At 38.6% G+C, this 16,525-nt stretch overlaps 1 protein-coding gene across 2 annotated transcripts in view; it reads left to right on the forward strand.

Annotated features, from left to right (window-relative positions):
- The first annotated feature begins 1,505 nt into the window (after positions 1–1,505).
- The window catches only part of LOC120542976 (transmembrane protein 114), a 127,737-nt gene continuing 112,717 nt past the window's right edge, over positions 1,506–16,525 (forward strand). For both annotated transcript variants that reach the window (XM_039775755.1, XM_039775756.1), the window contains exons 1-2: positions 1,506–1,753; positions 2,182–2,262. In XM_039775755.1, coding sequence (XP_039631689.1) covers positions 1,576–1,753; positions 2,182–2,262 — 259 coding nt within the window. In that variant the 5' untranslated portion in view covers positions 1,506–1,575. The remainder of the gene's footprint in view (positions 1,754–2,181; positions 2,263–16,525) is intronic.

Raw genomic sequence — 16,525 nt, forward strand, 5'->3', positions numbered from 1 at the left:
CGAACTTTAAAGAGGCTTCTACATGTCATATTCTGAGCAGAGGCTCCTGCCTGGCCATTTGGTCATAAAGCTCAGATCGGTGGAGCACTGCAGTGATTGTTTTCCTTCTGAGGTTTCTCCAATCTCCCCAGAGGTTGTCTGATGCTCAGCCCAAAGTGTCCATCTGCTGCTTGGTCAATTTTCTTAACAATGCCCTTCTCCCATGATTGCACAAGCTGTTTGAAGAGTCATGGTTGTTCCATATTTCTTCCATTTACAATTTATGGAGGCCAGTATGCTTTTGGGAACCTTCAATGGTGTAGACATTTTTGATGGCCTTTCCCAAATCTGTCTCAACACAATCTTGTCTCCAAGGTCTTCAGGCAATACCTTCGACTTCTTTGCTTGATTTTTATGCAACTATCTGACCTTATGTAGACAGGTTTGTGCCTTTCCTAATAAGCTAAAATTAATTGAATTGACTACAATTCTACAACTGACTACACAATTTTGGGTTAAAATAACAAAACTCGTTACACTTCAAGGGGCTAGGACGGAGTCCAGCTCTAAGGCAGCAGAGCTAACAACTGCGCCATCTTCCACCCATGTGAGATCTCTCAAACGCAGGGTTCATGAATCAGAAAAGCCGTTTTTCTTACCTGAAAACACGAACAGCTAGTACAAAATGAAAGAGTATAATCTCCCGAACATTTTGAATACAGAAAGCAGCAAAGCAAGGTTGTATTGCACGCGCAATTTGCGACCTTGAGGAAAAAGTTGAGAATGGAAATTTCACAGTTAAAAGGATTACAAAAAAAACCGAGCAGGGCATCTTATGGAACCCCAGCTGATTTTATTTTTTCTCCAGCCGTCTGGAGTTTTTTTTTTGTTTGTTTTTTCTGTCCTCCCTGGCCATCGGACCTTACTCTTATGTTAATTAGTGTTCTCTGATTTTAATTCTTACTTTGTCTTTTTTCTCTTTCTTCATCATGTAAAGCACTTTTAGCTATACGTTATTTGTATGAAAATGTTCTATATAAATAAATGTTGTTGTTGTTGTTATTTGTAACCATGTAGACGTCCCAGTTGTCAACCAAGGTAGCAATTTTGACAAAACCGGAGACATTAGCACACTCTGCTGAGCGAGAGACGCCTTTAAAAGCATTTGGATTCAGAAGTGCATTCATTTTTTAGGGGAGCTTAGTTTTGCAATGTCTGCATTATATTTAAGCAGTATTAGTAATATAGCAGTAGAATCGCCAATCATTTTGCGAGACATTATTTCGGAACATGGTAATAACTGTAATAAAACCAATTTTCGTCTCACCCTTGTTATTTTGTTCGAATGTGCTTACATACCTTTGTCATAGAGGTGATGAACGTGAGATGGTGGCCGCGTTGGTTTACAGCACCCAAGAAACCTTTTCAAACTATAAATATGCATGAAAAAAGCAAATGTCGTAGCCCGAAGCAGGCAGGCCCCGCCCACAGAATGGGAGAAGTGCGCGGAGTTGAAACACCTGCAGCAGATGTGCTCGGAGCGGCAGAGGATCAGCAAGTCGGGCTCGGAATGGGTTTGAATGACAGCCGTTCGAGATGAAGCTAACATTAAGCGCCTTGACGGTGTTTGTGGCTGTTGCCGGCGTTTTGAGTTTCGTTGTGTTAGTGGTAGCGATTGGGACGGATTTTTGGTACATCATCGATGCTTCAAAGTGGGAATATAACTCCTCAATTCCTCTGAGCTCTCATTCCGGCATATGGAGAACTTGCAAATGTGAGTAAATGACATTCATGAACCTGTTTGTCATAATCATAACGACTCTATTGATATTCATTTTTTAAACTAAATCTTAGTTTATGTACATAACTGCGATTTATTGTGTTAAAGCGGATCATATTCTTTGTTGTGAATGGCGTTAAAGCCATACACTGTGTGTGGCATTAGCTACTGTGGAAGGCGCTAGAAGAAAATAAAAGAATCATTAATTAAATCGGTGGCCAAAGTGTCAGAACATCGATCCTTCTTCTGAGCGGATTTAATTCACTCTTGTATTAGATTTTGTTCAGACTGATAAACCTCTCTTTACTCCTGAAAACCGACTGCATTTTTACTTAAGCACTGTAGCAGTTGCTATCGGCATTAGACGTAGGGAAGTGCTGTAGTAACACCGAGGGTATCCTAAATGTTGTATTTCTTTACAGTTAAAAGCCGCTGCTTGCCCCTGTTAAACTCCTTTGGGAGCATCAGCATGAACATTTCGGATTCAGAACGACAACTTCTGAGTAAGTTCAAGTTTTTGTTTATGTATTTGTAAAATTATACCCTGTGCTGGACTAAGAAGATTCAGAAAGTAACGAATGAATATATGGATTAAGTATATTGTACAATACACTGATGTCATGAATTAGATTAAGTGCGTTTAAGAATGTTATGTTACAGTATATCATGTAAGTTATAGAGAAAAACATTTAGGTAGTGTGATGTTGTGGTTAAGGCTTTGAACTTTAAGCCCTGAGGCTGTGGGTGCAAATCCTACTGACCCGGTGTGAACTTGAGTAAGTCACTTCACCTGGCTGTACTCCAACTGGAAAAGCAAAGGAAATGTACCCCAAATATTGTTAAGTCACCTTGGATAAAGGTGTCAGCCAAATAATAAGTAATAATAATAAATCTATATATGATATAAAAGGTATAGTGCAATGGTTTTTTTCATGAATGTCTTGTACCAGTATGTTATATCCATGCATCCATTTTCTAACCCGCTGAATCCGAATACAGGGTCACGGGGGTCTGCTGGAGCCAATCCCAGCCAACACAGGGCACAAGGCAGGAACCAATCCTGGGCAGGGTGCCAACCCACCGCAGAGTATGTTATATGTTTATACATAATCCATACAATAAATTAAGAAAGTATTTGGACCCCTTCACTGTTTTCATTATTTATTTTGTTAAAATCATAAAATCTTTCAAATGTTTTTTTTCCCCTCATCAAACAACTCTCAATACCCCAGAAAGACAAAGCAAAAACAGGATTTTAGAAATTTCTGTAAATTTATTAAAAATCAAAAATCTGAAGTATCCATTTGACACAAGTATTCAGACCTTTTACTCAGCACTTAGCTGAAGCACCTTTGTCAGTGATTACAGCCTGGAGTCTTCTTGGATATGGAGACCTTCTGCCCTTCCTCTTAGCAGATCCTATCAATGGACACACTATTTTCTGGTCTCTCAAGGGATGTTTGATTGGATTCAAGCTCAGACTCTGGCTGGGCTGCTCAAGAACATTCACAAACGTGTCCCTAAGTCACTCCTGTGTTGTCTTTGCTTTGTAATTAGGGTCACCGTCCTGTTGTCCTTTGACCCAATCTGAGGTTTGCAGGTCTGGAGGAGGTTTTCATTAAGGATATCTCTGTACTTTTGCTCCATTCAGCATTCCCTCCACTCTGTCTAGTCTTCTAGTCCCTGCCACTGGAAAACAAAGCCACAGCATGATATTGGAACGGTATTGCATACATGATGCCTGACTTCCTCAAGACAGGACATTAATCTTGGTTTCATCAGACCAGAATCTTGTTTCTCTCTGTCTCGGAGTCTTTTTAGCTGTTCACAGGTTTTCTGAAGTACAGCCAGAGTCTCCATCGGGTTCTTGGTCACCTCTCTTACCAAAACCCTTCACCTGTGACTGCACAGTTTGGATAGATGGCCAGCTCTTGCAAGAGTCAGGTTGTTCCAAACTTTTATTACTGACAATTGCTTGAGGTGGGGAAAATGAATTGAAATGATTTTAATACAGTTGTGACATAACAAAATGTGAAAAAGTAAAGGGGTTGAATACTTCCTGAATCCCCTGTATATTCATTCATTGATTTTCTAAACCCTCCCAGGTCCTGAACTGTATTTCCTAGCCAATACACACTCTGTTTCCATTAGTTTCAATTTATTTTCAGAGATTTTGCTTATTATTTTTATTTTTTCTGTAAACAATATTCCTATATGTAATTTTGATTAGTGTGGCTCTGGGGACCTGCCAGCCTTGATTTTCAGCTGAACCAGTCGCTCTTTGGAGTCTACATGTTCTCACTTTGTTTATGTCAGCTTCCTCTGTGTATTCAAGACTCATCTTGCATGCCAAAGATTTTTTTTTATATTTAAAAATTGGTGACTAAATTAGCTAAATAAAGTATAGGTGAGAGTGTTTGTGTGAGTGATCACTCCATGTGATGGGTCAATGCCTCATCCTGGACAGCCATACCCATTGCTGCCAGGAAAGGCTGCAGCCTCACTGCATTGAAATGAATGGGTTCAGAAAATAAATTTAGCAGATAATAAATGAATAAAAAGAGGTTCAACTTTGTTAAAAAAATAAAAAACTTTAATTAATGTACAGTGATTATACGGACTGATGAGCTCACACTGGTTGAACCAAACTTAGTTGTGGCTCAGAAGAAGACCTGTTAGACCAAGGGGTAATATCTAATTGTGGCTGCTTTAGTGATAGATATTGTAAAATATACAAGCATTGTTACAGCTGACATCATATCCTCTATGTACAAAATATTTTTTGTGAAAGCTCAGTGTTAGGAATTTTAACAATAACCCAGATTTTTCATATTTTTGAAAAGGATGTAAAGACTTTACATTGAATAATGTCATTCACACATCTTGAGGCCTACATGTATCACCACCAGCCCTGCCCTCATATATGTTATTGGGTTTATGTTAAAAAAGACCCCATACTTCAGTTATCAGATGGTTAGGTCTATACCAGTGGTTCCCAAACCAAACTCAGTCCTGGGGACCCAGTGTGGCTGCAGGTTTTTGTTCCAACCAAGTTCTGTTTTAAACTGAACTCCTAGCCTACTTAAGTAAGCTGATATTTCCCAGTTTCTGTGTTTTGGGGCCAATGTAGAAATTACAAAACTAAGCTTGGTTAAATTTGATCAAAATGTACTAAGCAGTTAAATGGAGATAAATAAAAGTATTGCTAAGTTTAAGTTTGTTGAATATAATGAGTTTCTTACCTGCATGTCTTCCACAGATTAGTGACAGGTGACAGCACTATATTGCAAATAACAGACAGTGACTATAGCAGCACCAGATGATATATACTGTATTCTATATATCATATAGTATATATACAGTATTTATTGTATATTAGTAATGATCTGGGGGTGTGCGAGTGAAACATGTTCCACTCTTGGGCCTGGACCCAGAATGCTACACTGCCCTCCTAACAAACCCCTTATCTTTGAGGATAAGACAAAGTTCTTCAGCCAGACCATTTGAGGGCTACAAGGCGATCTGGTCTGCCCAGCCTAAGGAGAGTCTCATAGGCATGGTCAGTATGTCCACCTTTGTTATTATTAAACCAAGTTTCTGTCTGGGCTTGTTAGTCAGTTTTTTTCCCACTGCTGTCACCAATGTTACAACTTGGGAGTTATAAGAAATGGAGGAATGGACTTGCAGTCTACACAAAGCTGGTAGCAGCTGACCTTTAGAAGGACTGGTGGTTTCTGCATTGGCCAAATGCCCTTTTTTCTTCATAAGGTGCTCCTCAACGTCATCCAGTTCTTTTGCGGCTACTCACACAACTGGCTGCTTTGCCCCTGTACCTATACTGTACATACACACTGTCAGCCTCATTTCACTCTGTTCTGCTGAGGTCAGAAGCAACCCATCTACTACACTTTCAACTTGGCTACACAAGCTGGCTCAAGTCAAGGGTCCAAACTTGTGGCTCACCAGAGGCTACTCACCCAGGTTGATGGACTTTAACAGCGGGTAGCTGCCTCTCAACTGCTTCTGGAACTACTCTGTCTGCACATACCAAATCCCTCATGCCACATTCGTAGAAGCAGGTCTTGACCAAGGGTGCTACAGTACATATATATATACTGTATATATATATATATATATATATATATATATATATATATATATATATATATATACTGTATATATATATATATATATATATATAAGAAAAAACATCAGGTACACTCATGCAGTTGTCATTATGATTAGCTGCTAAGTGAACAAAAACCATCCCAGCATCAAATCCCAGGTGCAAGCATTAATGGTCCTGTATCATCTACCGCAATAGATGAGGGGAAAAAAGAGGCTGTACAGGATCGCAAAGGTTTTTAATAAAACAATTTGTCAAGGGGCCATATGGTACATATGTCCTGAAGAGAAGGGATAGGGATTCAAAGAATTTTCTGAGCTGACTTCACTGCACTCAGGTCATCAAACTCGTTTGTTTAGCTAATAGCGAAGTTTTTCCAATATCTCATCCATATACTTCTTAAAGGTTGTCAGGATTTCTGCTTCAACTCCACATTTTAATAATTTGTCCCACAGCATTTTGCATTTAGAAGTGCTTCTTGATTTCAGTCTTAAATGCTCTTCCCCTTAATTTCCACTGGTGTCCTTGAGTGTGTGATTCACTATTAAAGCTGAAGGAATCTGCTGGATCAACTTTATCTATGCTTTTGAAGCTTTTGAAGGCCTGGATTAGGTTGCCATGCAGTCTCCTCTAAGTCTGTTTAAGTCTCTAAGTCTGCTTTTGACTTAAACGGGTTTGATTCTCTGAGTCTGCCACAGTATGGCATGTCCTTAAGTCCTGGGAAACGCTTGGTTGTTCTCCTTTGCACAGCTTCAAGAAGCTAAAACTGTTGCACTAGGAGGCTCTGGACTGAGCAGGTGTCTTGCCAGAATGTTATGCAACCATAGAGGATGGAATCCACTCTGTACCTATAGAAGATGGTGAACTTAGATGAATTAACAGAGACATTCTACAGCACTGAATTAAATATCCTTGTCTCTGTTTTCAAAGCATATACTGTGTAAGTTAAACACAGGACAAGTGAAGTGTTTTGGGGCACCTTGTGGCCAACTCTGTATAATTAAAAACAAATCAAAAAAGCTGAAAATAAGCACATGGTAAATGCAAAAATGAGTCATTCTGATGGTTGAATCAAGTAGCCTGTGCAAAATGGCAGATCTTGCCTTTACAAAGAACTCAGGGGAGGAAGAGACGGGTCCAGGTGGTCAGACCCCAAAAGTGACTCCATGGACAGAGTGGTGCCAATCTTCTTTTCTGCAGAGGGAGGAGAAGAGAGATCGTTGTTAGACAGCATCACCTCATGTCTCAGTGGAGAATTACACTCACTCAAACCCTTCAGGTCTTCCCCATGTGCACATGTGTGACAATTGTTATGTTTCTGCCTGGGTTTCCCCCCTGGCTAGGGTACAAATGATGCTTTTATGTTTATTTTGTCAATAGTCTTTGTTGATTATTTAATTTCTTTATGTCAATGTTCATTGTGTTATGTTCCTTGTGTTTTGTGGGTGGTTCCACAAGAGGCGGGGCCACCTGCCTATCACCACAAAGTACTGCCCTCAACCCCATAAAGGCGGAGGGTATTCCACAGTACCTTGTGGTTTATTTGAATGCTCCAGGGAGTAGTGAGCACTTCTGTAGATTTTGCTGAGCTTTGTGCTTATTTTCCGGACGTTTCCCCATTTTCCTCTTTTTTATGTGGGCTTCATATAGGGACTTTATTCAAATTGGTTTGCCTTTATTGTTACAGGTAATTGCTTTTGCCTTTTGTGCTTCACAGAGCTTTCCTTTGTTCATGAAAATAAACCTTTTATTTATTTTATTTGGCTGAGGTTTGGTGGTAACCCTGCCCCCCGGTGGCCATTTTAGAGAACTGTAGAAATCTAAGTTCAAAACATATGCTGTATAGCCATTGTGAAATTTTAAAAAGCAGAGTACAAATATATTTTGCTATATAAATCATACTTGATTGTTCAATACTGTCCACTGCAGAGTTTGGTTGTAATGAAATATTCTTGCAAATCACATTTTTCCATTTCATCTGATAAGGTATGTTCTTGAACCTTAAAAAAGCACTACTTGAAATGAGTCTTTGCTGTTTAGTGTATACATTTCTGAATGCATTCTTGTTTATATCTTCAGGTACATTTTTAGACAAGTCTAACAAAATGCCACATTAGAAGAAGTGGCAGTAATGCGTTGAAAATGAGCAGAATTATCCCTCTGTGTACTAATTACCCACTTGGTTAGGCTCTCCAAGATGAAGGCTGCTCTAATGGCTTCATCAAGCTGTGTTGGCGGCCTTTTGCGGCTGTTATGAAGCTGATGTTTTCCTTGTTCCGTGAGAGTCTGTGATTCTGTGCTTAGCATGATGGTTGCTGAGGTAAGTGCCTCTCGTCTCCTCTAGAAGATCACAGATGCACACAGTGCAGCTCCCAGTGTTATTAAAACAACTATGGCTGCTTTCCAGAGGGAGTAGTGTAGAGCTGTCTTTGAAAAATTCAAAATTTATATAAGTTGTACTATAAATGTGAATCTTACTTTTGCAAAATATAGAAAATATTTCTAAAGAATAGGTGTGTGTAATGCTTATAAAATGATCCCTTTGCAGTGTTGCCTCCTGCTAGTGTAGGCGTTCTATTTTGCTTTGGTGCTGTTCTTTTTCAAGCTAAATTAAATGTCTGCGCCCTACAATGGGTTGGCATTATTCAGTCTGGAGTGACTCGGCTGCCTCCCAACAGCAGACAGCGTATTTTATATAGCAGCTTTCATTACTGAGATATCATTTTCATTTTTTAAAGCAAAACAAAGAAATGAAAATGGGGTATCTTGCTGTCATTGCTTCTTGAATGGTTCACACGAAGTCAGCCTTTAGATGAAAATCAACATCTTGGTGAAGAACAACATTTTATATAAAAGATTTATAAGCTGTACATCTGTGATGAGAAAGTACATACATTGCTACTTTAAATTAAACAAAAAGAAACCTTTCATTATATTTGAAGAAGCGCCTTGACTGTCAAATTGCCAAATGATGCTCACTTTGTAGAGCACTTTGAGATAATGGCCACTGTGACATGCCTCATCCCATTGTCTCTACTGCACTTCCAGTGATACATCGTCATGTGATTACGGTGAGTCCAGTTTTTCCTTTTTTCACTTAAACTTTACAGTTCATCCTTGGGAATCTTCTAGAAACCTTTAGGTCAACTAACATATAATTCCTTCAGTCTGTAATGGGTTTCCTTCCAGTGGGTCGTACCTCCACCATTGATTCCCATGCTATATCCATTGGTATTTGGTGATGTGGACCAGCAATGATGCTGATCAGATGTCCCCCTGCATTATTGGGGTTCTCACCTTGTTGCAGACAATGAACCCTGGCTGGTTTTGTTTAAAGTATTATTCTTTGAGTCACTACACATGGCTAATGGCTGTAGTTAAGTGCAGAGACATAAACAGGCTAGGAAATCAAGGACTTAAGAAAACACTACTACGTTTTCATTTCAAAATGAAGATGTTATTCTTCATTTTCACCTTTAATCCACTCCATCCCATGGTTTAAACCCCCCAAAAACAGCGTCTTTGAAAAACACTCTCCAAAGTTATAAACATCTGAAAATGCGGTGGATTAGGGAGAACAAAGATTTTCTAAAACTGCGACTCTAGTCACGTTCTTACTTGTCCATGCCTATTACGTGGCTCTTCCCTGATTGGATTCCACTTATTAAAACATCTCATTCCCTAACTGTTCATGATTCATAGAAGAGAAACATTTTCCAAAAAGCAGACTTTGAAGCGGTGGTTTTCATGGTGTTTGTTGTGTTGCTTCTTTGTTTGAATTGCGCTTGAGTGAGAAATCACAAGTCCCAATTGGTAAAAGTTGGGGCTCCAACCTGGTCGCCCCCGTTTAAATTGAGCAAAAAATAAACACAAAAGTGCAAACACTCACTGGCACAGATTCAGTGGAAATAAATGCAAACAAAAGTAGCCAAAATCAGGCTTCAGCTTTCTTATTCTTTGGAGTGTGTCAGTCTCGCAGGAGCCCCCATCCTGTGTTGTGCTTTGTTCACAGAGTGACACCTCCTTCCTTCAACCCTGCGACTTATAGGTGGGAGACTGCAAGGGATTGGGGTCAAGTGCCCTCAATGGATGTCTTCAAGATGCTATGAAAGAAAAAGAAGAGGACATGATTGGCGACAGCACCCCTCTTTCAACCTGAGCCCTGATGGTGATCCACAGACGCACATGCATGACAGAATCCAAATTACATTTTGCACAGTTTGAATGCAGCATTGCATTACATGTAAGGACTGTACTTCTGGACTTTCAGACTGTGAGGATGTTCCAATTTTTTAAAAGGATGGTCAGTGAACCACTCAGCTTCCCTGACTAAGCAGTGCCAGAACATCAGAATGGAGACTCCAGCTAACATCTCACTCAGATTTAGGAAGAGATTCTGAAAGACATTTGCCAAGCCCACAGCTATGACAGAGCCAGTAACTTTGTGAACGATGATTCCCATCCGTTACATGGACTCTCCTCTCTTTTACCATCTGGCAAGTGGTATCGAAGTTTCCACTCTGTTTGTGCAAGACTGAGTAACAGTTTCATACCACAGGCCATCAGAATTATGAATACAGTAATCCCTCCTCGATCGTGGGGGTTGCGTTCCAGAACCCCCCGCGATAGGTGAAAATCCGCGAAGTAGAAACCATATGTTTGTATGGTTATTTTTATATATTTTAAGCCCTTATAAACTCTCCCACACTGTTTATAAATATTCCCCGCAGAGTTATACAGCATAATGCCTTTGTATTCTCTTAGATATTAGGTAAGATTCGTTGAAATTATGTATGTAAACACACTATTTATATACAGTAAAACCTAAATATTATTTTAAAGATATCGAGCGTCTCCGATATCACATATGTTACAGCCATTACGATAGACAGGCCACCAGCAATAAATACGTACAATGCAAGAAAAATAGTATACAGTAAATGTGTGTACAGTGACACTAAACGTACATACATGTAATAAGTACTGTACGTAGAAAATTAATTATGGTTACTCACCAACAATGACACGATGACTTGTCCGATAACAATGAGTTTAATTTTACTGCACAACAAAGGAGAGTGTTACAGCTCTTCCAAAGGAGCCACTTCAGGCAATTGTGTAGCACCGCCGTTATTCTTCTTCAATCCAAATCCCTAAAGCAGATTCCATCCAGTCTACTGCCTTATTACATCCACTTACAACTCGTTTTGCACCCTGGTTAAAAGGACACTGCGGCCGTAGATCTTATATTCCTTTCCTACTTTTTAAATAAAAGGAATCGTAGCCTTCACCAAATGCAAAACGTTTACCTTTTCGGCAATCGTTAACACCTTCCGTTGGCGCTTGGGCACGGCCCCTGAAGCAGTAGCAGATCGTTTTGAAGCCATAATGAAGGGCTTGACTATGCACAAAGATAAACACAAAAGAGCACAACTCTTTACACAGCGAAACACATTGATGCTGAATGAGCGAGACGGAACTTCCTGGTTAACACTGCATTCAGCGCGCAGGAACTTAACTGCGTGCTCTGATTGGTTAGCTTCTCAGTCAGGAGAACTTAACTGTGTGCTCTGATTGGTTAGCTTCTCAGGCATCCACCAATAGCGTCCCTTGTGTGAAATCAACTGGGCAAACCAACTGAAGAAGCATGTACAGGAAGTAAAAAGAAACATTGTCTGCAGAACCCACGAAGCAGCGAAAAATCCGCGTTATATTTTTAGTTATGCTTTCATATAAAATCCGCGATAGAGTGAAGCCGCGAAAGTCGAAGTGCGATATAGCGAGGGATTACTGTACACAAAAATGTCTAGTTCCTGTTTAACCAGTGTCATTCCAGTGTCCCACCTCATTTTATGCTTTATATACTTATCATATTACACTTTGGAATTTTTCAACAGCACCCGCATTTTACCTCTTGTTTTGTTTATTGATACAACGGGCCCACTTAAGTCCTGTTATATGCTTTGATAACCTCATACTTATCACTAACTAATGCTGCCAATTGCCCCTGTACAATATCTTACTTATAATGCAATATTACTTCATTCTGGAAGGTTTAAATCCCTTTCACACTATACTGTACTGTTATATGGTTGTATTTCTGGTTTGTTTCTGTCATACCTTGCACATTGTTGTATGTGTTGCACTGGAGCTCACAGAGATCCGTTGTCTCATCTCACCATGTATGCGTAAACAGATGCTGATGAAAATAAAGTAACCTTGACCTTGACGTTGTACATATCACATTGGAAAAATTGTGACGAGAACAAGCCATTCAACCCAAGAAGTTTGTCTGTTTCTATTCACCTCAGTTGTCCAAAATAACATCAAGTCGAGATTTGAAGTTCTCTAAAGACCAGCTCTGCTAACACACTACTTGGAAATTTATTCCATGTCTCTATGTTTCTTTGCGTGAAGAAAACCTTTCTAACATTTGTGCAAAATGTGCCCTTAACAAGTACAGAGTGTCACAGGAAACAAAGATCTCTGTCTACAGTCAATTACTGAAAGTATTTTGACCTTCTCCATCACAGATTAGCAATTTGTCACCTAAAGACACCATGCAGCTCAAGACGCTGATATGTGCCACTTCTAAAATTATCACTTTCCACCCCCCACCCGACTGTTGATTCACTCTGCTTTTGCAGACTCAAATGTAAACCCATTAAGATGTTATCCAGCTCACTGCACCTTGTCCACCCTCTGTTTGCTCTTTTTTCCATCTGGGAAACATATTAGATTAATTAAGACCATGTCTGCTAGATTTCATAATGGTATCTCCTAATATGTTATTCATATTCAAGAACTGAAATACTTAAGCTTAGGAATATTTTACACTCAAGTGCATTTTTGGTAAATTGGGGGTACCTTAAGTAATGATAATTAATATACTTTATATACAGTATATATACATATATACAAATGTCAAAAAGAATTGCAACACGTATACAGGAGCATCAAAATGCTGTCAGAAGGAAGGACTCACGATCACTGATTTACACACACGCAAATTCAACTGGACATACATTTAACTCGGACAGTGTACAAGTAAGATTTAAGGCCAGTACTAAAAGTGCCAGATAACTGGCTGAATCTTGGCTATCAAATGAAAATGCCATTAAGAGATATTTGGACATGAACCCAGTATTTGCAAACTTAAGAAGAAGAACATCCTCATAATAAATAAAACTTTACGACCATTTTTTTTATTTTGTGTCCAAGTGTAGTGACTGTTCTTTAGTAATGGTACTAGATTAGGGAGATGTGTAAAATGTGGGAAAAAGTGCAAAATTTTGTAGAAAAACACCACCCGAATAAGGCTGTAGCAGTGCGAGAGATAAATCGGTTTAACGACAATGCAATGTCACATTTCAGCAAAATCCTCAAAAGGAGGCAAAAGCAACTGTCATTGGATACGTTCCTTGTTAAAGTGGCAAAAAATGAAAAAGATTCCAGTGAGCCAATAGATAGCAGGGATTCCGTTAGTTAGAGTGAAAGTCGTCCTACACAATAACCCTCCTTCTCTTCTCCTCTCTCTCGTCTCCCTCACACCAGCCACGATTCTTTTCAAAGGTAAAGTGCTGGTTAATTTGTTTTATGTATTTTTACTTTATATTTTGTATTAATCATTTTTATATGAATATTTTTGGGTTGTTTAATGAATCATCTGAGTTTCCATCATTTCTTATGGGGAAATTGGCTTTGATATATGAGTGCTTTGGATTACAAGCACGTTTCCGGAACAAATTATGCGCGTAAACCAAGGCACCACTGTATCCATATTACTTTTTATTGTTATTTCTATTATTTTGGAATATTTTTAATGTTTATATGATTTTCATTTATATTATTGTAAATATTGTTCAATTGTCATGTATTGTGTATTTGGTCTTTTAAGTTACATTCCTTTTTTTTTGGGTGAAACCCCAGGAGGCGGGGCCACCATTATGTCACTGCTCATGGGCCGCCCTCAGCCTTTATATTTCAGGCTAGGGGGTGAGTGGTGAGTACTTCAGAGGTTCATTGAGGCTGGAGAAAAGATCATTATTATGAGTACTGCTTTGGATTTTCAGGTTTTTGTGATTTTTCCTGCTTCTATCTTTGGATTTAGTATCTGGATTATGGATTGGACTTTTTTTTTGTTTTGGATTGTGTTCTCAGGTGGATAGTTTTTCACTTATTTTCGCCTTTTTCCATTTCATGTTTCCTTTTCTTTAATAAATATCTTTATTTTTAAGTCTTGCATCTACTGCTCTCATTCTACCTGATAACAGAAAGAATTTATTCAGAAAATTCCTTGATGGGCTGTTCTACTTTCATTTAGTATGGAGGACTCACTAATTATTAATCCTGTTGAAATATTTGAAGTTCTTATTTGTAACATGTTTACATTTATCAATGCAATTCAAAATATGCTTTCGGTAAAATACAAAAAGCAAAACAAAAAGATGGTTTTGCGTCTAATTAATTCTTTCAACTTCTTGAGATACTAGTGTTGCCTTCCCTGTGATGGCCTTCAAATGCATTTAGATTAATAGATTCAAAGAAAACATCCTTTTTAGCTAGATTTTTGTAACTGTTTTGAAAACGGATGCACCTACGCATATACAGTGGCTCATTCAGGGTCATACTAGCAACCAGTGCAAGGAACGGAACCTGCGTCCTTCTTCTGTCCGCTCCATCCTCTCATCCTATAAGCGGTACTCCAGTTAAAGACACTGAAACTGCCCTTTCTGTCCTATTTTCTTCAAACACTTCTAGATCTCTGATAATAATGTTTTACCCATTCATGCATTTTAATGAGGCTTCTGCTGGTGATGGGTCACGGTTATAATATTTTTATAACATTTTAGACTTGTTTGTTCTAAGTGCCTTGGTCTTTTGCCTTAATTAATGGAGAATCTAAGCTTATGCCTAATTACTCTCCCACATATAGTAATATTTAGTATTCTGTTCTTTTATGCACATTTTCTTCTCTTTGCTTCTGGAAGAAGTTGTCCTTTGTGGTGTTTTTTATGCCATTTCTGGCTTATTCTGCATGTATTATTAATGGCATACACTTATTTGGAAAAATGTTCTATTTTGTATTAAATATATTAAGTTGAATAATATAGCACATTTAAAATGCTGGTCAAAGTGATTTGTAAGTGCAAATAAAACAGGAGTTAAAATATTGAAAATTAGAAAGAACAAAGACAAAACTCAACATAAAATAAAAGCAAAATAATGGAAAAAAGTTTGTTAAATACTAACTTGAAAAGGTTGGCTTTAAGTTTATTTTTAAAACTAGCAATAATGAATGTTGAGTGGTAGTGAGTTCCAAATCTTTGCAGAATAAAAGCTACAAGCTGCCTCACTGCTCCTGTTGTGTCCAACTCTGGGCCAGTCAGTAGATCAGCACTCGATGATCGTAATTCCCATCACGGAACACATTCAGGTAGACATTCAGAGATATATGAAGGAGCTAATCCATTTACTGCCTTAAACACTAATAAAAGGATTTTAAAATCAATTCTAAAAGAAGCAGGAAGCCATTGTAGGTTTTATCAGAGCAGCTTTTATGTGTTGTGTTTTTCTTCCTGGTGTGTGTCATCAGTTCTCTTGCGGCAGCATTCTGTACAAGCCGTAGCATCTCAATTATGTATTTAGGTACTCCGGTAAACAAAGCATTGCAGCAACTAAGTGAGAAAAGATACATGCATGGGCCAAATTCTTAGAATCTTGTAGATTGAGTTATGGTCTAACAGGTTGTGTGCTGCCATGGAAAAGTCACCTCAGTTAAAGGAGCAGTGGAATTATGGGGTAGGAGGGTCCTTTCATCTGATTGGCTGGCTCTGCACTGACTCAGCTGGTGAGGTGTCTTGTTGGCTGAAGTCTCCAGGACTCTGATTGTGCCTTGCATGTGTCCTTTTCTACAATCTGACTGTGGTTCTACAATGGGATGGGCACATACTGTTGTTTATTAGTTTTGATAATTGGTTTCTCATTTGTTTTTGATGTATTTGAACAAATCTGTATCCTTAATTGTGATAGTTCTGAATTTATTGAGTGCTTTAACCTATTGTTGCATTTTGAGCTGTGTGCCTGCACTTGGTAAGGAGTCCTGTGTAAGAACTAAATAGATTGTACGTTTAATTGTATTTCTGTGGGGACCATGGTGGATTAGCCATCTAACTCTGTGAAAGGGACTACTTGTGTTCTGTTTTGTGTGTTGTATTTATACCATTTTTTTGACACCCACTTCACTCTCACCTTCTTAACTGGGAGTCTTTTCCTGTCTTCTTAGGGAATCAAAGCTTGGGGGCTATCAAAAAACAAGGTCTGTTAAAGATCATTGAGGCATTCCTTCTGTGATTTTGGGCTGCATAAGAAATAAATTGTTGTGGAACATTTCATAAATGACAAAAATGCTATCTTAATCGTACTGCCTACATGAGGTTTAAATGTCAAATCAGCATCAAAAATATATCCAAAATGTCTAAGCGTCTTTTTTTCCAAGTGTCTGCTTTACCAAATTTCTTAATTGGCTTATGAACTTATTTCTATTTTGTTCAGTCCAAGCAATAACGATTTCAGTTTTCTCTTCACTTAATTTTTAAAAAGTTCATATTCACCCAATTTATAGCACTAGTCAGACAGCC

Source organism: Polypterus senegalus, chromosome 13 (assembly GCF_016835505.1).
Source record: "Polypterus senegalus isolate Bchr_013 chromosome 13, ASM1683550v1, whole genome shotgun sequence".
NCBI lineage: Eukaryota > Metazoa > Chordata > Cladistia > Polypteriformes > Polypteridae > Polypterus > Polypterus senegalus.